This window comes from Dama dama, chromosome 18 (genome assembly GCF_033118175.1).
Source record: "Dama dama isolate Ldn47 chromosome 18, ASM3311817v1, whole genome shotgun sequence".
Lineage (NCBI taxonomy): Eukaryota > Metazoa > Chordata > Mammalia > Artiodactyla > Cervidae > Dama > Dama dama.
Window position 1 is genome coordinate 83874714 of NC_083698.1, and position 25429 is coordinate 83900142.

The 25429-nt window shown below is 37.5% G+C and overlaps 1 protein-coding gene across 1 annotated transcript in view; it reads right to left on the reverse strand.

Annotated features, from left to right (window-relative positions):
- The window catches only part of WASL (WASP like actin nucleation promoting factor), a 76026-nt gene that overhangs the window by 24639 nt on the left and 25958 nt on the right, over positions 1–25429 (reverse strand). Inside the window, exons 2-5 of the mRNA XM_061165714.1 lie at positions 13458–13592; positions 10731–10817; positions 9110–9206; positions 5717–5740 (exon numbers count right to left, since the gene is read on the reverse strand). Coding sequence (XP_061021697.1) covers positions 5717–5740; positions 9110–9206; positions 10731–10817; positions 13458–13592 — 343 coding nt within the window. The remainder of the gene's footprint in view (positions 1–5716; positions 5741–9109; positions 9207–10730; positions 10818–13457; positions 13593–25429) is intronic.

The window sequence follows — 25429 nt, forward strand, 5'->3', positions numbered from 1 at the left end:
TGATGCTGTGAAAGTGCTGCACTCAATATGTCGGCAAATTTGGAAAACATAGTAGTGGCCACAGGACTGGAAAAGGTCAGTTTTCATTCCAATCCCTAAGAATGCTCAAACTACCACAAAATTGCATTCATCTCACACGGTAGTAAAGTAATGCTTAAAATTCTCCAAGCCAGGCTTCAACAATACGTGAACTGTGAACTTCCAGATGTTCAAGCTGGTTTTAGAAAAGGCAGAGGAACCAGAGATCAAATTGCCAACATCTGCTGGATCATTGAAAAAGCAAGAGAGTTCCAGAAAAACATCTATTTCTGCTTTATTGACTATGCCAAAGCCTTTGACTGTGTGGATCACAATAAACTGTGGAAAATTCTGAAAGAGATAGAAATGCCAGACCACCTGACCTGCCTCTTGAGAAATCTGTATGCAGGTCAGGAAGCAACAGTTAGAACCAGACATGGAACAACAGACTGGTTCCAAATAGGAAAAGGAGTACATCAAGGCTGTATATTGTCACCCTGCTTATTTAACTTATATGCAGAGTACATCATGAGAAATGCTGGGCTGGAAGAAGCACAAGTTGGAATCAAGACTGCTGTGAGAAATATCAATAACCTCAGATATGCCAACGACACCACCCTTATGGCAGAAAGTGAAGAAGAACTAAAGAGCCTCTTGATGAAAATGAAAGAGAGTGAAAAACTTGGCTTAAAGCTCAACATTCAGAAAACTAAGATCATGGTAGCTGGTCCCATCACTTCATGGCAAACAGTAGAAACAGTGTCAGACTTTATTTTTTTGGGCTCCAAAATCACTGCAGATGGTGACTGCAGCCATGAAATTAAAAGACACTTACTCCTTGGTAAGAAAGTTATGACCAACCTAGACAGCATACTACAAAGAAGAGACATTACTTTGCCAACAAAGGTCCGTCTAGTCAAGGCTATGGTTTCTTCAACAGTCATGTATGGATGTGAGAGTTGGACTATAAAGAAAGCTGAGCACCGAAGAACTGATGCTTTTGAACTGTGGTGTTAGAGAAGATTCTTGAGAGTCCCTTGGACTGCAAAGAGATCCAACCAGTCCATCCTAAAGGAGATCAGTCCTGGGTATTCATTGGAAGGACTGATGCTGAAGCTGAAACTCCAATACTTTGGCCACCTGATGCGAAGAGATGACTCATTTGTAAAGACCGTGATGCTGGGAAAGATTGGGGGCAGGAGGAGAAGGGGATGACAGAGGATGAGATGGTTGCATGGCATAGCTGACTCAATGGACATGAGGTTGGGTAAACTCTGGGAGTTGGTGATGGACAGGGAGGTCTGGCGTGCTGCAGTCCATGGGGTCGCAAAGAGTCGGACACAACTGGGCGACTGAATTGAACTGAAGACAGACTGAGGTATATCAGAGTGAGACACTCTCTTTATGCATGTCATCCTTCTAGGTGTGTCCAAATAGCAGTAAGAAAGTTATAACCAGATTCACCATTAAAAAATAACAGAAATTTGGGAATTCCCTGGTGTTTCAGCGGTAAGGACTCTGCACTTCCAGTGCATAGGACTGGGTTCAATCCTAATTGGGGAACTAAGACCCCACAAGTTGTGTGGTGCAGCTGGAAAAACAAAACAAAAATTTAACAATTATAATTAATTTTTAGGAAAAAGGAAAAATAAAAATATTTTGACGTTACTTTAGTTTATATAAAAGTAACCTATATCTTATGGATGTCCTAAATGGTATAAAGTTGGTAAAGTTAACAGTTTAAATTATTTAAGCTAGTAGATTCTTTTCTGGGAAATAATAAAGTTAAGAGTCTTATAAGCCTGATTTACAACTCACTAGAGAAAATAACTCGGCCATCTCTGAAGAAAGTCAAGGATGAAGAGGACAGGAATGAAATATAAGTGATATGCAGAATGAATACCAAAGTTTCCCCTCCTCCCTCTCCTCCAAAATCAGGTGTGGATATATTGTTATGCATCTACCAAGCAGTTCATAAAGCTATGCCTTTAGCTACTTAGTGTTATTTCACACAAACTTCATCAATATTGGTTAAAACACTATTTAATTAAGTCTATATAGAAAAATTCAGATTTTAGAGACCTATAACAAAAACTGGTATAAGCTGGGAAATTAGCTAGTTTTTCTAAATCTTTCATTTTATGGACAAAAACTAAGGACAGTGTCATCACCAACAGAATGATATTCAGATGTGTTCTTTCTATAATAAACAAAACAAATAAAAAACAACAATTAAGGACAGGAAGAGCCAGGTGAACTGTCTAAAGTCACACAATCAGTGACAAAGGGAAAGGTAAACTCTGCTACCTTGGTTTCTAAGTCCACTACTCTTTCTGTTAACTATTGTACCTTTTACACAACAGTTAAATGACAAGACTGATCAACAACGCTAACTTTACAGTAAGTATACTGTATGTCTTTACCAATTTATCAGTTCTCTTAGTTTGTGGTCCAACTGTTACAAGAAATGGTTATGAGTTTCAAAATTTAGAAAAAAGGGGTTTTTACACATTCAAGAGACTAAGTATTTGGCTATTTCTGTTGACAGCATTTACTTTACAGTTTGAAGATGTTAGGAAATAAATTTAAAATAATGTTCTAAAGCCTAATTATTTCAAAGTGACAGACTAAAAAATTAATAACTTGTATAAAGCACAGAATCACTTTTAAAATAAAGTTTATGAAAGATATGGTAACAGAAATAAATCACTTCTATTCAATTTTATTTATTCCATTTCTGAAATTACACTCACCTTAAGAACATGTATTAAGTAAATACATAAAGAAGGCGCTGTTTCCTTTCTTTTTCAAAAAGCAGTTATGACAAATTACCTTCTTCTGATGAATGACAACTATCAGAGAAAAGGTTTTTTAATATTCTCACTGAACAGCATTTCTAGTTAAATTTAGAATTAAAAGAACAAACTAAACTCTTCCGCTTAATTACATAAAAAGCAGAGAGCTCTCACCAAGGTAAAATAGTTGAGAAACAGGTGGGCTAGAGACCTCTGATGTCAAGCAGTCATGAAGCTGAGAACAAATCATTGGAAAGCGCCTAAGTTAAAAGGTGAGGTTGACCAATAAAGAAAAAAAAAGTGTATGGAATAGGAGTTAATGAGGAAAACACTTGTCCTAATTGTACTTTAGGACAGGAATACATGTCACTTCTACATAAAGTGTCTTTTTTTCAGTTACAATTTGAAAAGGCCAACTAAACTGATGGAAATGAGGATTGGGACAAAGCCCCTGCATGGAATCCGCAAGGCAGTGAGAAGTGCCCACCGCCACCTGGTGGCAGCGCAGCAGATACAGAAACGCAAGAGGCCACCTTCCTGAGTCCTCTCTACACCACGGGGAGAGCAAGGCAGGCAACTGCACTGCAGCGAAAAATATGAACATTTCTATTGATGATTGTATGTGCATCTTATAAATAAATAAGCAAAGACTGGCAACACGTGCTATATAATTTTTTAACAATACCATCTTTAAATTTCCTGATTATTTAATGAAAAAACGTTTGGGACCACTGTACCAAAAGGTTAAAACTTTGTATCTTAAGATTTAAAACCAAGAGCCATCTCAGAGAAAGAAACTACATTTAATTATGAGTATCTCTTACTAGGGGTAATAAAATTATAAGCCATCATTGTCACATAAATAATATCCAAATTCAAACCATTGTGGATTAGGTGCCTCTTCAAAAATATATTTTATATGTATTGAAAAGATTAAATTTACAAAAATCAGAAAGTACTTACATCCTTAACTTTAATTATGTTATTTGTACAACATCTATACTTTATAATCTCAGATTACTTTCCCTAAAGATGCTAACACTAGGAAGCCTTTCACACTGGTACTTAATATATGCTCACAGGAGGCCAAATAGTTTAATAAATTAAAAAAGAGAAGATTAAAATATTGAGCACACAACAAGTGGAAAAACTTCTAATGCTACATTAAAGGGTCACAGATGAAAGATTTCTGGCTCAGCTGCTCTGCTTCCTTTGTCTCTGTGACATATTAGCTGCACACCTCAAGGCATGTTACGTACCCTCTCTAGGTCTCAGTTTCTCCTTCAAAACCATCCTGATGTGGCACAGTGGTTACAGCACAGTGGTTAAGGGGCCAGGCTCTGGAGCTGAACACTTGAGACTGAATCTTGCTCCACTTTCCTAGTTCTGTGACCCTGAGCAAGTCACCTATCTGTGCCAGTCTTCTCATCTACATCAGGGATAATAGCAGCTACTTCATGTGTTTTCTGGACAATGCCTGGCAGGTAGCAAACGACCATTAAAGGGTAGCTGTGAGTATGATCACTGTCACTGTCTTCATCATGATAACTCATATTAAGCACCATGCTAAACACTTTGATTACTTTATTTACCCCCAAGTAGTCCTGTAACCTAAGTATTAAAAATTTCCATTCAAAAGAGAAAGTCAAAGTATACAATGCTCGGCAAATTTAAAGTACTACTGAAGGTAGTCAAGTTTTAAAAAAATTATAATAAGGTAAATAATACAAAATTTAATACAGCAATGTCTGGTTCATGGTATTATATCACAAAAACAAATTTAAGGACAAAATCAGAAAGTAATAAATTGGTTTAAAAGAAACAAAAACCAGCAACCACCAACAGTTGTCATATATTAAGAACTTTGTACTATATTAAGTGTTTCCCCACTATAACAAAGGCTATCATAGGATCAGGGATCCCATTTCAGTGTGATGAAAGCCATGGATCCTCTTTCCCCAGAGAAAAGAACATATATACAATATTTAGCACAAAACTTCAGCCAGGGTTTATGGGACCCAGGATGAGACTCTGCACAAAAGATCTAGGACCCTGCCCTTTATATCTTAGTACCCTGCTCTTATTCTTTAGTATAACTACATATATTTTAAATAAATGAATCTACATTATTTCAGTTACTAATACTTCAATCCACATTACTTCATTATCAAATTAGGATGATTATGTGCAGCTACTATGTGTATTAAACACATCAGCACAGTAAGCACAGCTACTATTGATTTAAGCACACCAGAATAGTTAAGTGTTCATTCTGAAAGGGGCTAGTTTCACATTCCCATTGTAAAATAATCTTTTGAAGTAAGAAAAAAAAAAAAAAGAAACATGAAAGTAGGAAATGAAGAAATATGATAGATAAAATTTACTGTTTTTTTTAAGGAAGACATTAAGACCAGTTTGTATAATTTTTGAGCTTAAATCAACTGTACATAAGGAATTAAGATCTAAGTAATAGTGACGGGCACCTAGAAAATAGCCAAACAACAGTACATTTCTAAGTCCTCACCTGTTATTTATTTTAAAATAAGAACACAATAAACCACAGTATTTAATCATACATATTAAATAGTAGGTATTAATGTGTATGATGGGGTTTCCCAGGTGGCGCTAGTGGTAAAGAACCAGGCTCCCAATGCCCGAGATGTAAGAGACTTGGGTTCAATCCCTTAGTTAGAAGATCCCCTGGAGAAGGAAACGGCAACCCACTCCAGTTTTCTTGCCTGGAAAACCCCATGGATAGAGGAGCCCAGCGGGCTAAGGTCCATGGGGTTGCAGAGAGTCGGGCGTGACTGAAGCAGCTGAGCATGGTGTCTGTGGTACATGTTTCTACAAGGGTTAAATCACAATCTAAAATTGTTTTGATCAACAATTAGTGAAGAGCTTACCATTTGGGGGGTCTCGTCTTTTCTCTGTTAGGAAATAAAGTGAAAGAATATTATTAGACATATGTCATACAAAAACCAACATAAAAAATTAATTCATCTAAACTCTGTCTTATTCTTATAAGTGGTTAATAAGAGTTTCTCTGAGGAAGTGACATTGGGCACCATTTGAATAAAGCAAGAGAGGGAACATATTTAAAGGCCCTGAGGAGAGAATAGCATGAAGGCAAGACCCTAATACTGGGCTGCAGTGGACCAAAGAGCGGAAGAGAGAAGTCAGAAGAGAAACCGGGGAACTGGAGCATGCAGGGTCCCACAAGACATGCATGGGTTAAGGAATATAGACTGTATTTCATATATAATACGAAGCTCTTACAAGTTTTTGAACAGGAGAAGTGGCACGATCTAATCTATGTTTTTAAAAGTTCTGCCTGGTTACTATGTGGGAAAGAGAGAATAGGGGGCACACAGGGACAGCAGAGGGATAGGTGAGAGCATCAGGTAGTCCAGATGACACACGACGGTGGCTTGGATTAGGGTGGTAGCAACAGAGGTGGTGAGAAACAGATTCAAGACATGTTTTTGAAGGTAGAGACAATGGGACTCACGATAGGGTCTATGAAGAACCATTGTGAGTCAGAGTGACAAGGTGGAGCCAAGGCCTTTTACTGGGACAGGGAAGACTAGGAGAATAGGGGCAGGTCTAAATCGGCTTGGGGAGCCTGGCTTAAGTGTTCTGTTCATACATTAGGTTTGAAGGCTATTCTATCACAACTGGAGCACACGAGTGTGAAGGTCAGCGGTGAGGTCAAAGGGGGTAGATAAAATGTTGGGCGTCAGCAGCAAATAGCATTTAAAGCTATGGGACTGAACGAAAGCATAAAGTGAATGAAAACACCTACGGACGCCTAAGCACGGGGCAGACAGAAGGAACACTGAAAAACTATGGCCAACTAAACAGGAGTAACACCAAGAGAACTGCTACTAACCCACTGCGTTCATACTTGTACTCCTGCATTCATACCAAGTTTGACACAATTTTCATTTCAAGAAAGTTCAAAAGTGGTTGAAAAATTTCCAACAAATACAATTTCCACAGATTTTTGTAATACAAAATTTTCCAAAATTGTATTTTCAAAATATCCCAAATTTTCCAAATACCATAAATAAAAATATAATAAAATATTTAGTTTCTAAACAGCCACAATCCTAAAATTAATAGAATTTAACTGAGGGACAATTTGAAAATCCTGGCAATGGGAAATACAAATGGATTACTCCATCTGGTGGTCTGATGAAGTAATTTTCTGAAACATTTGATAAAAGCACATCCTGTGTCCATAAATGTCAAATCTCTAGTTTCCAAGGTGATGTTACATCTACATCCAGAGGGGAAATACTTCTTAAACTGGTGGTGACACAAACGTGGAAATATGTTGAGATAATGTAAAGTTCAGAGTATAAGTTCTAAAAAGCAATTACTTAGAAATATAACACTATCCTGGCTTGAGAACCATGTCAAGGAAAAAAAGAGAACCTTTGGTTGAACTAAAAATGACAGCGAATAGTGTGAAGTGTTTGCTAGAAACGTTAGCGGAACAGTGTTTAATTGTATCAGGGGACGTTTTTAGTATCACAGTACTAGTCATACCACGGTTGGAGTACTACGTTCAAACCTGGACATCACATTTGAAGCAGGACCATTTTCTAAATGTGGATCATTTGAAGAGACATAAAAATCTATAATGCATTCAGAGCACAACATACAGGACAATGAGTCTATAAATTATATCATGTGAGGAATAACAAAATGGAAGTGGTTAAGCTAAAGAAGTGAAGGCCTAAGGAGGGCACGGTAGATTGTTTCCAAATTAAAACTGGCTAATTATTTGTTGCACCAAGAGTTGGTCCGCATGCATCTAAGTTAAAGAGAAGCGAGACTGAAGGCTGATTTAGCATGACAAGGATGCCCAACGATGAATCAGCTGTCTCCCATGTGGGCTGCCATCTTTCTGCTTCTGAAACACTATGACTAAAAGCTTAGGAACTGTATAAACAGAATTCCTGCACCAGGTGACAGACACCTTTAGGTGACCTATCTATTTCCAAGTCAATTATTCCATACAGTAAGAAGTGTTTTAAACTCTTTCTTATATTGAAAATGTCACATAGTTTGACTAAAAGGAGTTCCAGGGAACCTCTGGCCTGGCACCACAACACGTCACTGAAATAGGAACTGAACCTCAAATTCTTCCACAGAATTAAATTCTTCCACAGCATAGAATCAAGTGGTAAACAACCCTGGCTCCAAAAAGAAGTAAAAAACAATAGGTGCTTAATAATTCTATTCACTCATTACAAAGAGGATATAAGATGACAGTGAGGCAACAACTCAGTTCATTTTCATTTTGTACATTACCTCCTTCTCAGAAATCCATTAAAATAACAGTTAGCATGTATAAAATGTAACACATGCCTTTGCATTCCTGTACTTTTTCATGACTTATTCCCTCTTACTGGTAAAGCACATCCTTGCATACAGTGATTTTCAAACTGGGGTAATGTATACTTGGACGTACAAAAAGACTTTTCAAGGAATACATGCGGACAGCTAGTTTCAAGGGGATCTATTTACTGGTCACATCTCCCATAAGCTATTTGTCCTACAAGTGATCTGCTTAAGATGATGATTCTGGAGAAGTTCACCTTTCGTAATCACCCTTCTCCCACTTTACAACAGGAATGCCTGGTATTTGACTACTGTTGAGTAGTTCTACATCAACGAATTTAAAATGCTATATTATCCTACATCATTCTCTAATGTCTTATATATATTAGAGTCTCATGCATTAAACTAAATTCCTTATGATTTTATAACACACAACATTAGGGGCAAAACAAGAGACAAAGCAATGTTTACAAATCTTGTTTGCAACTTTGCATGTATGTTTCTAGGCCTGCCTAAAGTCTTTGTTCACAAAACATAAAATACTTTTTAAAATGTGAGTTACAAATAATGAAATAAAAATGCAAACATTAAAAGTCAGTGGATGTGAAATATTATTAACCAAAAAGATTACTGGAGTTCTCTAAAAAAACTTAAAAAAAAAAAAAAAAAAATCAACCCAATAAAAATAGTAGTTTTTTAAAGGGAAAATTAGCAACCTGTTTTGTGTAAAGGGCCAGATAGTAATTACTTTAGGCTTTGTGCTTCATAGAGACTTTGTCATAACTATCCAACTGTGCTGTGGGAGAAAACATAGTCAAGGACAACATGTAAAGCAACAAGCATAGTTGTTTTTAATAAAACCATGTTGACAGAAATAGATGGTAGGACAGATCAGTCCTGTAAGCCACAGCCAGCTCCTGTTTAAAGAAATTTTAAAAAATGCTTACCAGATTTCCTTTGTCGTCGGCCCAACAAATCTGTAACTGCTTTTCGGAATTTTTTTGCTTCTTCTTCATTGGCAAAATTAAGAGCAACTTGACAGGTCTGAAATATTTTCAACAAAAAAGGTAAACAACAAACCCCACAAATTTAGCTTTATTTAACAAAAAAGTTGATAACTAACAAAAGTACATTTCTGAAGAAAGCAAGCTTCACTTTATTAGCACACAAGAACTTTATCACTTGAATAACTTAAGAAGGCAAAAAGCATGGAGAAGGTAAAGACTACTATTATGTTACAGTAGACAGTCAAATGTTAAACTCATACTTCATCTTCAATCAAAAAAAAAAGAGTGAACAGAATTTGATCCTTCAATAGAGCTCTGTAAACATTTGGATTTGAAAAGACAAACACTAGAAACATTGATCAAATGCAGATCAACTCTATCTTTTTTATGCTTTTATTTTGCAGCTTAATTACAGGTATTCACGTACATTATTAAAAGTGTGAGAACACACTGACATTATTACGGCATTTAGTCCACACTTTTACATATGTACATATATTTTACATACAATGAAGAAAAATGTGAAAAAATAACAAAGAAAGAAGAAAATGCATTTTGAAAAGACAGATATATCATCTAATCCAACCTTTTACTGTAGAAAATTTAGGAAATAGAAATATGAAAACAGAATATTAAAGTCACTCATAATTTACGTTGTTGTCATTGTTTAGTTGCCAAGTTGTGTCCATCTCTTTTGTGACCCCATGGGCTGCAGCCCTTTAGGCTCCTCTGTCCATGGAATCTCCCAAACAAGAATACTGGAGTCGGTTGCTATTTCCTTCTCCAGGGGATCTGCCCAACTGAGGGGTCAAACCCACATCTCCTGCACTGCAGGTGGATTCTTTACCCTTGACCCACCAAAGAAGCTCTGATCCCAGGTACAGGCAATAAATTTTTAAAGTTCTGTTTCCCCTGTCTCACTTTCCCTGGTGACTCAGACAGTAAAGAATCTGACTGCAATGCGGGACAAGTGGATTCGATTCCTGAGTCAGGAAGATACCCTGGAGAAGGGAATGGCTACCCACTCCAGCATTCTTTCCCGGAGAATCCATGGACAGAGAAGCCTGGTGGGCTACTGTCCGTGGGGTTGCAAAGAGTTGGAGAGAAGTGAGCAGCTAACACTACTGTATTTTAGTGCTCTTCTAGGTCATGAACTATTCTTTCACAAAATAATTTGTATGGCAATATAATCTTCAATATTTAAAAGTTACCATGGGTTAGGGGTTTCATTTTTATAGACAGGAAAACTAAAATCCAGAGAGTTAAACTATTTGTCCAAAATCACATAGACAGGTTAAAACTATATGCCCAAAGACAGAGAAGATGAAAAAGAAACCTCTTTTCTACATGCCAAATTACATTTACATTCCTCTCAGAAAACTTTTCCCTTAAAATCTTAGCTGTTGCTTCCTATTAAGCCATAATATCTGTGACTAGGCTTTTAAAAGTAAAATAATTCCTTATATTTTATACAATGGGTTTACATAAAAAGCACATACTTTCCACAGACAAATGTAAATGCAATTACACTAAACAGGGAAATAAAGGAAATATGACTTACATCTCCAGCAAAGGTATGAAAATATCCTCTAGGACTATTATATACAAAGTTATTGTATAGCTCTTGTTCCCACAATAGTTTCCCATCCTAGAAAAAAAATAAAAGTTGAAATAAGAGTTACCAATAAGAAAACCTCTAGGAATAAAAAAAAGGAACAAAAACAAAGCAGATGACTCCTATTAGGGCACTGTTTATATTAACAGCCTTTACATACAGACCTCATACATGTACAATACATAGATAACACATATATAATTTAATAAGCAGCAACAAAACAGTAAATATTGGATAGTGTTTCTCTCATAAAAATTACATACCAAGTGAGTTGAACTCAGTATGCTAAGATATAATCTTATTAGCCAAGCATTTCCAAATATATACTTGGTCAAATACATAACTAGAACAATTACTAGATCATCAATGTTAGAAGTGGTAAGATTCTTTTGTACATGCACTGATTATCAAAGCATAGTTCTATCAGCAGTATTTAGAGTGTACACTACCAAATATTACTGGATTTCATTCTCTTTTCCTCAATTCTGTAGACGCTAAGAGGGTCAAATATGCCTTCTCTGTACTATTCATTAACAATCTTTGAATTTTTAACTTTTGCAGAGTGGTCTCCTAATTAATTGATTTATTATTAATAAATTATTATTAATTAATTCTCCAAAATTAATTCTGATTAATTCTCCAAAAGAATTGATGCTTTTGAACTGTGGTATTGGAGAAGACTCTTGAGAGTCCCATGGACAGTAAGGAGAACAAACCAGTCAATACTACAGGAAATCAGCCCTGAATATTCATTGGAAGAACTGAGGCTGAAGCTCTGATACTTTGGCCACCTAATGAGAAGAACTGACTCACTGGAAAAGACCTTGATGCTGGAAAAGACCTTAATGCTGGGAAAGACTGAAGGCAGGAGGAGAAGGGGATGACAAAGGATGAGATGGTTGGATGGTAACACGGACTTGATGGACATGAGTTTGAGCAAGCTCCGGGAGTTGGTGATGGACAGGAAAGCCTGGTGTGCTGCAGTCCATAGGGTCACAAAGAGTCAGACACGACTGAGCAACTTAACTGAACTCCTAATTAAACACTGGTATAAGTACCATCAATCATGAGCAGAAAGAGAATGATGATTAAAGTGTACAAGGTTAAACTATGGTTAAGGGATCCATCAGTGACTGTCATATCGATAGCCCTAGTACAAGAAATATCATTAACCTTAATACCAAATGTGGCTAATTGTAAGTATTTAGCAATGGTTATCTATAATTGGAGATGACTGGTTAGGGAAATATAATCACAGCCCTATTCTGAAATGCAAGGTTCCACCTAGACCATCAATTCAAAAATATTTTAAAATGCTATATACATATTATGGGGCTTCCCTCATAGCTCAGTTGGTAAAGAATCTGCCTGCAATGCAGGAGACCTGGGTTCAATTCCTGGGTCATGAAGATCCCCTAGAGAAAGAAATGGCAACCCACTCTAGTATTCTTGCCTGGAGAATTCCATGGACAGTGGGGCCTAATGGTCTGCAGTCCATGGGGTCACACAGAGTTGGACATAACTTACCGACTGAACTACCACCACACACATTATGACCTTTATAATGGAATCCCCTTCTTCTCAGTGGAGTTCTATGTATATCTACTTTCTAAATAGTGCTTCTCCTTGCTGATGAGAAATATATCAAAGGACTGAAGAGTGTCTTTTAAACTATGCATGTGCTCCCCACCTCCCAGAATCGCTGCCATGGTTAAACTCCTGTTGGTAACAGGAGTACACCACATCTCTCAGCTGTCTTGAAGTATGTGAAATGGGTGTTACAAATTACTAATTTACAAAGGGCAGTGACTTAAACTTACTCTCAGGGAAATACTCTGCAAGAGATCCAGATGGTCATCACACTTTACAAATAAATAAGCCGAAGCCCAGAAATGTAAAGCAGTTTGATTACACCCTATTTAATCGTAAGTACTGTTCAGGAGTTCAAAGTTAGTTTTCTGTTTTTTTGTAACTACAACCCTATTATACTTATTGCCACACATAAATATTAAGTAAGGAGGCTTACCCACAGAAAAGATTTTAAAGTATAAACAGACACTTCATCTCAGCAAAAAGATGATTTTTAGAGTGACTATCAGAGATGAGTTCCTGACAAAGGGCATCCAATCTAAGACAGGGTGGATTTACACTTGAGATGGAGGGATACAAAGCTGGGAAAATCTGAAAATATATACCTATGCTGAGAAACAACATAAAACAGGCAGCAAATACATTATTATAGATATTGTATAATATTTTAAACCCGGGCTGCAGTAAGTAAGAACACACCAAGCTAAAATATAAGATACACTTTTGTAGTTCCCTGCAAGAGCTATATATGCTAGTCTGTGATGGACAGTATGGAATAAAAAGAGTATCATTACAAAATAAGAGAATGTGGGAAAAGTCCATATCCAAAAGAATAAAAATAGAGAAACCAACAAAACCTTTAACGTGTGGATAGATAAAATGGGGAACTATTCACATTTGGCTTAGGGTTTGCTGCCAATTTGATCACAGTGCCCATGCTTCAGTATCTCAAACCAAGCTTCACTCTTCTAATATTAACTATAATTTAAATATTACATAAAGGATAAACAAATCTATACTAAATTAAAATTAAGGTAGAAAACTAATCATCTACATTTCAAGTGAAGGCAAAACAAAACTCACCTTGATATCAAATATTCTTAAAAAATAAGATCTCTGTGGATTGTCCTTAACAAGACAAGCAACACCACTGCACTTCTTTGACCACATACAGTTCCGATCTGCTGCATACAACTGTACCACTGCCGAAGACATGGTCTGCAAAACATCAAATTTACAGCCATTAGATTCAAAATTACACTATGATAACCGAGCCCCTACTAACACCTTGACTGCAATCTCAACATGAGACACCGAACCAGAACCTCCTGCCAACCTGCTCCTAAATTCTGGACCCGAAGAAACAAAAACGTAATAAACATTTATCATTATTTTAAGCTACTTTTTGAACTAATTTCTTATGTAGTAATACACAACTAATACAATTACTAAAAATAATTATTGAAAGTTAATATGCATTGAGGCTTAACATGTATAAGGAATGTGCTAATGAGCACTTTTAAATATAATTCAATTTTTATTACTATTAAAGCTTCATTTTATGCTTAAGAAACCCAAGGTTAAAGGGGATAATCTGCCCAATATCACACAGTTGAGTAGCAGAACTGAAGTTCTAATCCAGGCAGTTTGTAACTTCAGATCCCGTACTCTTACTCCCAGTACTATATACCGGTTTTCCAATAAAATGAAGTGAAAGTGAAAGTCGCTCAGTCGTGCCCAACTCTTTGCGACCCCATGAATTATACAACCCATGGAATTCTCCAGGCCAGAATACTGGGATGGGTAATCTTTCCCTTCTTTAAGGGATCTGCCCAACCCAGGGATCAAACCCAGATCTCCCGCAACTGCAGACAGATTCTTTACCAGCCGAGCCACCAGGGAAGCCCACAAAATGAACATCTGAGCAACAAAGTAGTAGCTACTAGTAAAGTCTGATTTCCATAAAATAATTAACCCCTTAATATAGATACTAAGCCAAATCTGAAAGCAAGATTTATGTTTATTAATTACAGTGCTGGAAACTTGGAACATACATTGAAAGATGAATTCTAACATCTTGTTTTTTAAAGATGGGAAAACTGAGGGAAAAAAAGATTTTAAGTGAAGTGCACCTGGCCACACTGCTTGAAAGCCATAATGAAGATATGGAAATGATCTGAGTGACTGTTGTCCCAATTCTCCCATTACCCTTTTAGATGCACAGGAAAGGAGTTAATGCACGGTGTGCAATGGATACCTTAGAACATGCATTAGGGTTTTGTAGCTGCCACCTCCCTCATGACTATATCACGACACAACTGAAACTTTCACTTAATTCTAAACTAAGTTTCCTATATACTACAATCTAACATGGAACTATTCAATCCCAATTTTTGTAAGAGTAATACACACATTTACAGGTCAGCACTTATAAATCCTCTGAAAACAATAATTTTTTCTGATCCAGAAATCTTACTCCTAAACTAGAAATTAAGGAAATAATATAAAATAAAACCAAAAATTGTATTTAATGTAAATTTAAAAATATTTATATAAATATAAATTAATTATGTTTTAAAAACAGAAGACATTTAAACAACCACAAATAGGAGACAATTATGATTTGGTACATCAGTTCAATGAATACTGGATATTGTGATAAAAAGACAAGACTACATTAAGATTTAGAGATGAAACTGTTTTGGGTTACTTAACTATGTCTGGGGAATGCCTTCTCTTGCTAAGAGAATTCCAAAGACCAATTAATAAACTCAGAAATCAGTGTTCTGCTAGAGATCAAAATTTCAGAAAGACTTTTCCAGGTAACAGTGATTGATGATGTTTTTAACTTTTGCAGACCAAACTCATCTTTATATTTCATAGACAGCCATGAAAAGGACACAAAGCAGCAGGAAAAATTCCACAAGAGCCAGTTGAAAAATTATGAAGACAGCTCAGAAACTAGGACACTGGGTTTTAAAAAAGTAGATTGAAGAATGTGGGTGTGCCCTTGGCCTGCTTAGAACATACCAGTGAGCTGTAAGTGTAGTCTTAACATGACACTTCCACAGGCATCTTGACCCTAAACTTCTAGCATTGAAAATATCAGAAAAACAGATTTGTATCTATTAACCAAAGATATTAAAAATCAAGTTGAAAACTTAAAAAATCAGATGAGAAAACTTGTTTTCCAAGGAAAATTCATATAAATTACAGCTCTTTTAATATGGTGCTGTAAAAATGTGGTTATTTCTAAAAAGAAAAACAATTAGGAATCTAGATACCAAGAAAGTGTCCTAAGAAGCTTCTGACTGTATTTTTTAACTAGAAAGCAAGAAGTTATAGCTTGCAAAAGAAAAAAAAAATGTATTATTAAAAGAGTTTGAAATTCCATTATGGAAATTCCCTTGGGACAAAAGTCCCTATGGAACAAACATTAACAGTGCAAAACACTGTCAGGATGTATATATGGACTTAATAACAATCACAAATACCCCCAAATCTCATTTAAACATTTACATAGATGTAAAACAAAATCTTAAAAATCTTTACACCTTTTAAGGTATAAAGATCTGGGAAACAATTTTATAATTCTCTACACAAGTATGGTTGGCATTATAAACCTTAGTCTAAAACAATTTATAAAATTTTAATACTAAAGAATGCAACTAATAAGCGATTTTCAGCAATGCAATTTTTAAAATTTGGTACAATGTTACTGTCAGTCTCAGTCAGTCAGTCAGTCAGTTCAGTAGCTCAGTCGTGTCCGACTCTTTGCGACCCCATGAACTGCAGCACACCAGGCCTCCCTCTCCATCACCAACTCCCAGAGTTTACTCAAACTCATGCCCATCGAGTCGGTGATGCCATCCAGCCATCTCATCCTCTGTCGTCCCCTTCTCCTCCTGCCCCCAATCCCTCCCAGCATCAGGGTCTTTTCCAATGAGTCTAAGTGTGCCTATTTCATTCCTTCTTAAACTGTCAAAGTCTGAAAACTATATATTACAGCACCTTATAAAAGCCTTTTCTGATTAACTCAGAATAATTATAAAGACTAGCATGACATTTAATATACAAATGCCAGAAATAATAAAAACAGTGACTATACCTAAAACTCTAGATTGACAGTGGCTTAATTAAGTTTTTAAAAACATTCCTTCCATTCCGTTAAAGTAATTACAGCTAATCAACTCAACTACTTCTTGTCTTTCATAATCAAGAAGGTATTCTTGAAAAACAACCTAAGGACAAGTGCTTAGGGAAGGAAATCAGTCTGTTTCTTAAGCTCAATAATGTTGCGGTGAAAATTTGTTAATAATTAAAAGAAAAAAAAAAAGTACTGTCTCAACTTTCGTAGAAACAGAATCTGACCTATCTCATGCATTGCTGACATTTAAGTGCTGAGTTATTCCAACAGTTCATCAGTCCTCAGAACTTTCACTGTCAAGGACAGAAATAAAATGGAGGATGAATTCTGGGATGTGAATCCCTACCACTGTCCTTCAGCAGGGTACTTCTCTCTGGGGTTGACTGCAACAGTCAAGAAGCATTTCCCTGATTCTCTAGGTTGAAATGACTGCTTTTCCTTCATGTTTCTAGAAACATATGTGTATCCTGTATAAAATCTTGTCACGTCACACATCTTATTCTAAAATAGAATAATTTTCTAAATTGACTTATTAGTAGACTGTAATTCCCTTTAAGTATCTAAAAGTTTTATAAGTCTATATTCTACTTCACCTGTACTTTGCCCCAAGTAAGCAAGCACATGTTAAATTAAAAATTGCCGAGTATGATTTTGATAATGATACTATGATAATGCACAGAGATTGACCTTTTTTTAGGATACACATTCTGAAATATTTGGGGCATCATATCAGCAACTTATTCTCCAGTGATTCAGAAAATAATAATATGCATATATATACACATAGAGAAAACCATGGTAAAATGTTATAACACTTGACAAACATGTCTGAAGTATATACAGGAATTCTTTGTACTGCCTTTACAACTATTCTGTAAGCACGAAATTACCTTGAAATAGAAAAAGTTTAAAGCACAAATGATTCAAAACAAGGGGGGTATTGTTTATCCCCTTCCACAGTCCAGACAGTCTTAGGAAGCAGGCTCTCTTCTCCGAGTCAATGCTACCTCCCCACACATACTAGCCACTGCACTGACCCAAGATTAAGGAAACCACTACTTCTTCCGAGTACCTCTATATTAATACTTTGTTAAAAGGGGTTTCATCTTGAATGAGACTCAAATCACACTATCAGAACAACCACATTATATAGGTCAGAATAAGAATTTTAGGTAAGGAAAACAGACATTTCTTTATTATAGAATCAGCCGACATGGAAAAGATTGAAAAATATCAGGACTTACAGATCTTTGCTTGACAACCAACTGTCTACAACAAGTACTATGATGTAATACTTAATAATTGTCTACAATGATTATTGTTTTATTAATGAAAAAAATACAATGGTGTTAAAGAAAAAATTTCAGACACTTTCAATGAATATTAAAAATAAACTGTGGAAAAAAAAATCATTTGAACAAATAAAAGTCTTTTCTGCAATCACAATGGCCTAGATTACTAGTCAAAACATTTCAGCTTTTTTTATGTGCATGTGTAGCCCCAAGTTCCTAAAAGCTAACTTGCGAAAATCAATCCTAAGTTTTCTTATTACATAAAAGCTAAGCTTTAAATATGTTCTTAGATACTCTGATGACATACTTATATGAAATGCACCATTATTATCCTGAACATGAAATTTTAATATGAAACATAAATGGAATTTTAAAAGTTAAGAAAGATAAGTTTGGTTGTTTCTCCATTTAAAAAAATTAACTATAAAAATTTTGAATTCTTTAATTACATAGTGATCTCAAAGAGAAATTTCCTAAATAATTAACTTATAAGACACTTTTGTTCCATGGTAACCTAACAATCCAATACAGAAACCACCCATTTGAAAAACAGAAACAAGATTAGTAAGTCATAAGTACTAGTAAAAATCATCTAGAAAAAGAAAGCACAAATAATTCATTCCGGAAAGAAGAAATTTTTATCACCTGGTAATTTCCACAATGAGAAATAAGCAGAAAAAGAAAAAAAAATAGAGAAAGGTAGAGATTTTAAAAAAGCATACATCAAAGATGGAAGGCTCAACAAAGAACAGTAATTAAAAACAAAAACAAAAACAAAAAACAACGCTGAGGACTAGAAGAAGAGGAATATAAAAGCCATAACAAACAGAATCTCAACAGTGAAGAAAAATGGAGTCAGGTTAAAAAGAGCTTATTGCCTCAGGACGAGGCACAAGCAGTCTTTAAGGTCTTACAGCTATTTAAGAAAACTGGTGCTGGATGTATTCATTCACCAATGTTTACTGGGCACCTGTTAGGCTGGTGCAAATATAACCTAACATAGCAGTTTTGGACCGTGAATTTTAAATCATTATAATTAGGCTCAAACACATCTTTATTAATCAAAATAGAAACCATTACAATCAACACATTTTTGCCAATGGGAAATAAGTTTATTTATTCCTGTGCATAAAAATCCATGCTTCAAGATTCACCAAACTCTTGCAAAGCATTTTCTGCATCCTGCTGGTTGTGGAAGCATTTTCCCTGCAAAAAGTTGTTGAGATGCTGGAAGAAGTGGGACCTGTTAAGTGAGAGGTCAGATGAATATGGGGTTCCCTGGTAGCTCAGTTGGTAAAGAATCCACCTACAATGCAGGAGACCCAGTTCAACTCCTGGGTAGGGAAGATCCGCTGAAGAAGGGATAGGCTACCCACTCCAGTATTCTTGGACTTCCCTTGAGGCTCAGCTGGTAAAAAAATCTGCCTGTAATGCAGGAGACCTGGGTTCAATCCCTGGGTTGGGAAGATCCCCTGGAGAAGGGAAAGGCTACCCACTCCAGTATTCAGGCCTGGAGAATTCCAAGGACTGTATAGTCCACGGGCTCCCAAAGAGTTGGACACGACTTTCACTCACTCAGATGAACATGGTGGATGAGGAGGAACCTCATGGCCCAATCTGTTCAACTTCTGAAGCACTGGTTGTGTGACATGCAGTTGGGTGTTGTCCTGGAGAAGAATTTGGCCCTTCTGTTAACCAATGCCAGCTGCAGGCCTTGCAGATTTCGGAGCATCTCATCGATTTGCTGAGCATACTTCTCAGATGTAATGGTTTCCAGAGGATTCAGAAAGCTGTAGTGGATCAGACTGGCAGCAGGCCACCAGTGACCATGACCTTTTTCTGGTGTAAGTTTGGCTTTGCGAAGTGCTTTGCAGCTTCTTCTCAGTCCAACCACTGAGCTGGTCATTGTTGGTTGTTGTATAAATCCATTCTTCAACGCATGTCACAATCCAATCGAGAGATGGTTCAGTGTTGCTGCACATAAAAAGATGATGCTTCAATATGACAATTTTTTTGATTTGTGGTCAGCTCATAAGGTACCCACTTATTGAGCTTTTTAACCTTTCCAATTTGCTTCAAATGTCAAACAACCATAGAATGACCAACATTGAGTTCTTCAGCAACTTCTCATGGGAGTTTAAGAGGAACAGCTTCGATGACTGTGCTAAAGTGGTCACTGTGAACTTCTGATGGCCAGCCATTATGCTCATCTTCAAGGCTCTCATCTCCTTTGCAAAATGTCTTGAACCACCACCACACTATACGTTCGCTATCAGTTTCTGGGCCAAATGCACTGTTGATATTGTGAGTCATCTCCACTGCTTTATGACCCATTTTGAACTTGAATAAGAAAATTGCTCAAATTTGCTTTTTATCTAACATCATTTCCACAGTCTAAAATAAACTGCAAATAGTAAGTCATTAGCAAAAAAATAAAGTAAGAATGCACATTAAAATGATGTATAATATAACCACATTTAAGAATACATTCCAATATCAAAGGCAAATTTCAACAATGCAAAAAAAAATTGCACCAATCTAATAAGAACACAGGCTTGTAATAAATGGGGTTGGGGTGGGAATAAAAGGGGTATTGAACACAAAAATGAATTAGACACAGTACTCATGAAACATAAGTTCTAATGGGCATGAACACAGGCTTGTAATAAATGGCGGTGGGGTGGGAATAAAAGGGGTGTTGAACACAAAAATGAGTTAGACACAGTACTCATGAAACATAAGTTCTAATGGGCAGACAGATATTAGTAACTATTACAAATGCTATAAAGGAAAAATCCAGTATGCAAGGAAAGTGCAAAAGCTACCTAGCCTGAAAAGGTTTCTCTGAAGTGACACTGTACTTGAAGGGTGAAAAGGGATGAGTCAGGTGAGCAAAGAGCTTGTGGTTAAGTGGTAAGGAAGCAGCACCCGAGGCAGGCACAGCAACAAGACTCTACCATGGGAAGTGTGAGCAGAGTTTTAGAAGCTGCATGGGGTGGGAGATAAGAGAGTGGTGTGGCATGAAGTTACAGACAATAATGAAACAACATCAAACATCACTCTCTCTGGTTGAGAGAGATATCTTGAAAAAGAGATATACAGTTTGTAGATATGGTACAGTGGGTTAATCGTTCCTCTATTGGCCCTGGATGCCCCTCAGTATCCAAGTTCTTTTATCAATATAAACACTCTCCTTCCCCCACTGACCCTAGGGGAGGGTCATGTGACTTGCTTCATTTACTTATTTATTGGTTGCAACAAAGGTCCGTCCAGTCAAAGCTATGGTTTTTCCAGTAGTCATGTATGGATGTGAGAGTTGGAGTGTGAAGAAAGTTGAGTGCCAAAGAATTGATGCTTTTGAACTGTGCTGTTGGAAAAGCTCTTGAGAGTCCCTTGGACAGCAAGGAGATCAACCAGTACATCCTAAAGGAGATCAGTCCTGAATATACACTGGAAGGACTGATGCTGAAGCTGAAACTCCAATACGTTGGCCACCTGATGCGAAGAACTGACTCTGGAAAAGATTCTGATACTGGGAAAGACTGAAGGCAGGAGGAGAAGGGGATGACAGGATGAGATAGTTGGATGGCATCATCGACTCAATGAACATGAGTTTGCGTAAACCCCGGGAGTTGGTGATAAACAGGGAGGCCTGGTATGCTGCAGTCCGTGGGGTCACAAAAAGTTGGACTCAACTAACTGAACTGAGGTCTTTGCTGCTGTGCTTTCTCTAGTTGTGGAGTCAGGGCTACCCTTTGTAGCAGCACATGGCTTCTCATCGCAGTGGCCTCTTGTTGCAGAGCACAGACTCCGGGTGCACAGGTTCAGAAGTTGTGGCACATGGGCTTAGTTGCCCTATGGCATGTGGGATCTTTCCAGATCAGGGATTGAACCCATGTCCCCTACACTGACAGGCAGACTCTTATCCACTGTACCACCAGGGAAGTCCTATATAACTTGCTTTAACCAATAAGACTTCAGCAAAGTACAGCTTGAAAAGCCTTGCCAACTGTGGCCTGCCCTCAAACCTAGGTGAACGATCACATGGAGAACATGGCCCCCAGCATGCTCCTGCCTTTGCTGGTGAGCCCAGTTCGCAGCAGACCTGCCAGATGAATGCCACTGCATGAGCTTAGGTGACAGGAGCAGACTAAACACCCAGCCAATGCTTACAATTGTGAACAATAAACTGATACTGCTTTTTCAGACAACTTTATTTATTCATTTTTAGCCGTGCTGGGTCTCTTGCTGCGTGGGCTCTCCTCTGGTGGCGGCGAGTGGGGACTACTCCCCAGTGGTACTGCGCAGGCTTCTCTGGTTGTGGGGCACAGGCTCTAGAGCATTCGGGCTTCATGTTTATCGCAGCACACGGGCTCAGTAGTTGTGGCTCATGGGCTCCAGAGCACAGGTTCCACAGCTGTGGCGCACAGGCTTAGCTGCTCTGCGGCATGTGGGATCTTTCCAGACCAGGGATCAAACTCATGTTTCCTGCACTGGCAGGTGGATTCTGCACCACTGAGCCAACAGGGAAGCCCTGATATCTCTTTAAATCACAAAAACCTTAGGTGGTATTTGTAGCAATAGCTACCAGATGCAAGGTACATTTTTAAAGATATCAATACTAAAAAGCATGATGTGTAATCCTGAAGAAGAAAATGGCAACCCACTCCAGTATCTCTACCTGGAGAATCCCACAACACCACGCCTGGTGGGCTACTGTTCATGGAGTCACAAAGAGTCGGACACGACTGAGTGACTAATTGACATATAACAGGCAACTGTAGCTCCTTTTGCCATTCCATTCATATTGGACCTGTGTTTAAAATTATCAGTAAAATTATCAAAAACTATCTAAATTATAAAGGTTTTAGAGCTCACTCTCATTACCAGTACACTCTGTTTTTTGAAATCATTTAAAAAATCACTTTATAAACAAAAGCCTTACTAAAAGACACACACAGGCTGTACAACAAAGGAAGCTCGCTCACTAAACCACTCACAGCCACACCTCGTCTCACATGTTGCCTGCGATTTAAACTCGTACATACACTGTAAACTCTATGGCACAGATCTTCAGCATTACCTGCAAACAATCAAAATTACAGACGCCAGAATTACCAACAGCAAGGCCTGCTGTACTCTTAATTTTCTACTTCAAAGATAATTACAGATAAAGGCTCTGAGAGGAATACTGATCTCATTACAGACGGGGTCATCTCATACACACTGGCAGGTGAGGATTCTGTTCAAAGTGTCGGCACATAGGTATGGCTTGCTCTCTTCTGTCTCTCCCTTTCTTGTAGCTTATATGGACTTCCTTAAAAGATGTTCTTTTTCCTCTTCTGTTGCCTTTTCTCTTTATCTGCTTCTCTCTTGCCAGGTCAGTTGGATTACAGTAAAATCTGAAGCTCAGGTTTGGGTTTTCAGGGAACGAAGGTGGGATGCTCACCTCAGTTAACCAAAGTGTAACATTACCAGCTGAAACCCAAGCACTTTAATGACAAACAAACTAATAGGTGTATGTGTGTGTACAGTTTCTACTACTACTTTCCTTTGCAAATAACAGTTCTGAATGAGACGGTAGAAATGTACGTATTTTGGTCACTGATAGGATTTGGGTATTCCTGAATCTTAGAGCCAAATTATTGTCTGATACCATTTCACCATAAATTCATCAAGCATACAATCCAACTCCCTCATTTTATAGATGAGGTCACCTTGTTTTGCCAATGGTCATATATTGGCCAGCTCTGGATACATTTATTGTCTGTTCACTATACACGATACCCATGGATTCATCCCAGTTCCTATACTGTCATATTTTTACCTTATCCCATCTAAATCATTCTTTAAGAAACATATACCCTTAATATAATTTTATTCCTCTACAGATCCCATTTGGTTTAAGATTTTTACCTTATTCTTGGGGAGGGAAGGGAGAGGATGGAAGCGGTGAAGGTAGTGGACAACGGAAGAATGCTAGTGCGTGAGAGAAAAGGATTTTTTTGAAAAGAGAAAATTCAACCAGATACACATTCTATGCTCTAAGGAGTCAGGCAGATTTACCAGGAAGTCAGTTAAGTTTAAGTTTCAGGTCCTTTACTTCGAGAAGCCTCTTACAGGGCGTGGCTTATTTTCCTCTGAAAACACAGGAAGTAGCAGCAACGCCACTCTCATTCCTAGGGGATCTTCTCCAGCTACTCCTTGAAGGTGATCTTGGTATATTTAACCCAAGGATGCCTTATCTCAATGTCTGTCCAGCCCCAGAAATGACCAGTCCCTTCTGGACCACATGATCCACCCAGCCCCAATCTTAAACTCCGAGCAAAAGGATCTGAATAAATGCTGTCTAGGACATGGCAACCCACTCCAGTACTCTTGCCTGGAAAATTCCATGGACAGAGGAGCCTGGTAGGCTACAGTCTATAGGATCGCAAAGAGTCGGACACGACTGAGCAACTTCACTCACTCAGCTCCCTGTGAGGGGTGGAATACTATGACCAAACTTCATGAACATTTCTGGGGGAGGGGTCAGTGGTCCAGCCACCTGAGATCAGACAGGTGTTTTTACAAGGCAAGAAGTACCCTTTAAGCAAAGCGAAGAAAAGTAGAGATATGCTATCACCAGTAACTGTTTTCAAAAAATTCCTTTCAGCTTTACACCTATCAATAATAGGAAACAATAAATTCTGACCAAACGTACTACATACTAAGCAGGAGTCTTTTTCTGTAAAGTTACCAGGCAATTAATATTCTAGGCTTTGTGGGCCATTCAGTCTCAACTCTACACTGTAGTGTGCAAACCCAGCTACAGGGAATTTGGAGGTGCTTTTATTCTAACAGAACTTTATTTACAAATTCAAGTAGGCTGGATTTGGTATAAAGGCCATAGCTTGCCAAGCCTTGGACAAGAGGAAAGTTTCTCTCCATATAAAATATAAAATTGTCATGTACATAGGTGATCAACAATATGTGGTCAAAAACTGTAGATAAAAAGTATTAAGGAGGTGTATCACTCAATAATAGCAGAAATTACAATAGTAAGAATCTATTTTTCTGGATTTTGTAATCTTTATAGTATTACTCATTTGTTGTGATCCTTTTCTACTTCTGTATTTATAGAGTTTAGATCCTTTTTCTTAAAGACAGCATCTCCAAACTGTACAAGCTTCAAACCACAAGACCTGGATCACCCTTACTTGGGGTGAGAAAACGATGCATTAATTAGAGCAACAAAATTCTGAATCCAAAAAAAATGAACTATCTAAGCTAATATACTCCTTTTGCCAAACCAAACTTGACAGTTATTTTTTACAATGATCTTACCCATGAAGAAAACTGACTGAGCAACTTCCAAAATACTACTGAAAGAAACAGATCGAAAAGGCCAATGGTTATGTGTTTGGTGAGGGGAGCAGGGTCAGGAGGGAGGGGCTCCTTTATAATCAGTTTTTCATATAACATTCTTTGTTGTTGTTCAGTCACTAAGTCATGTCCAACTCTTTGTGACCTCATGGACTGTAGGACACCAGGCTCCTCTGCCCTCCAAAATCTCCCAAGTTTGCTCAAATTCATGTCCATTGGGTCAGTGATGCTATCTAATCATCTCATCCTCT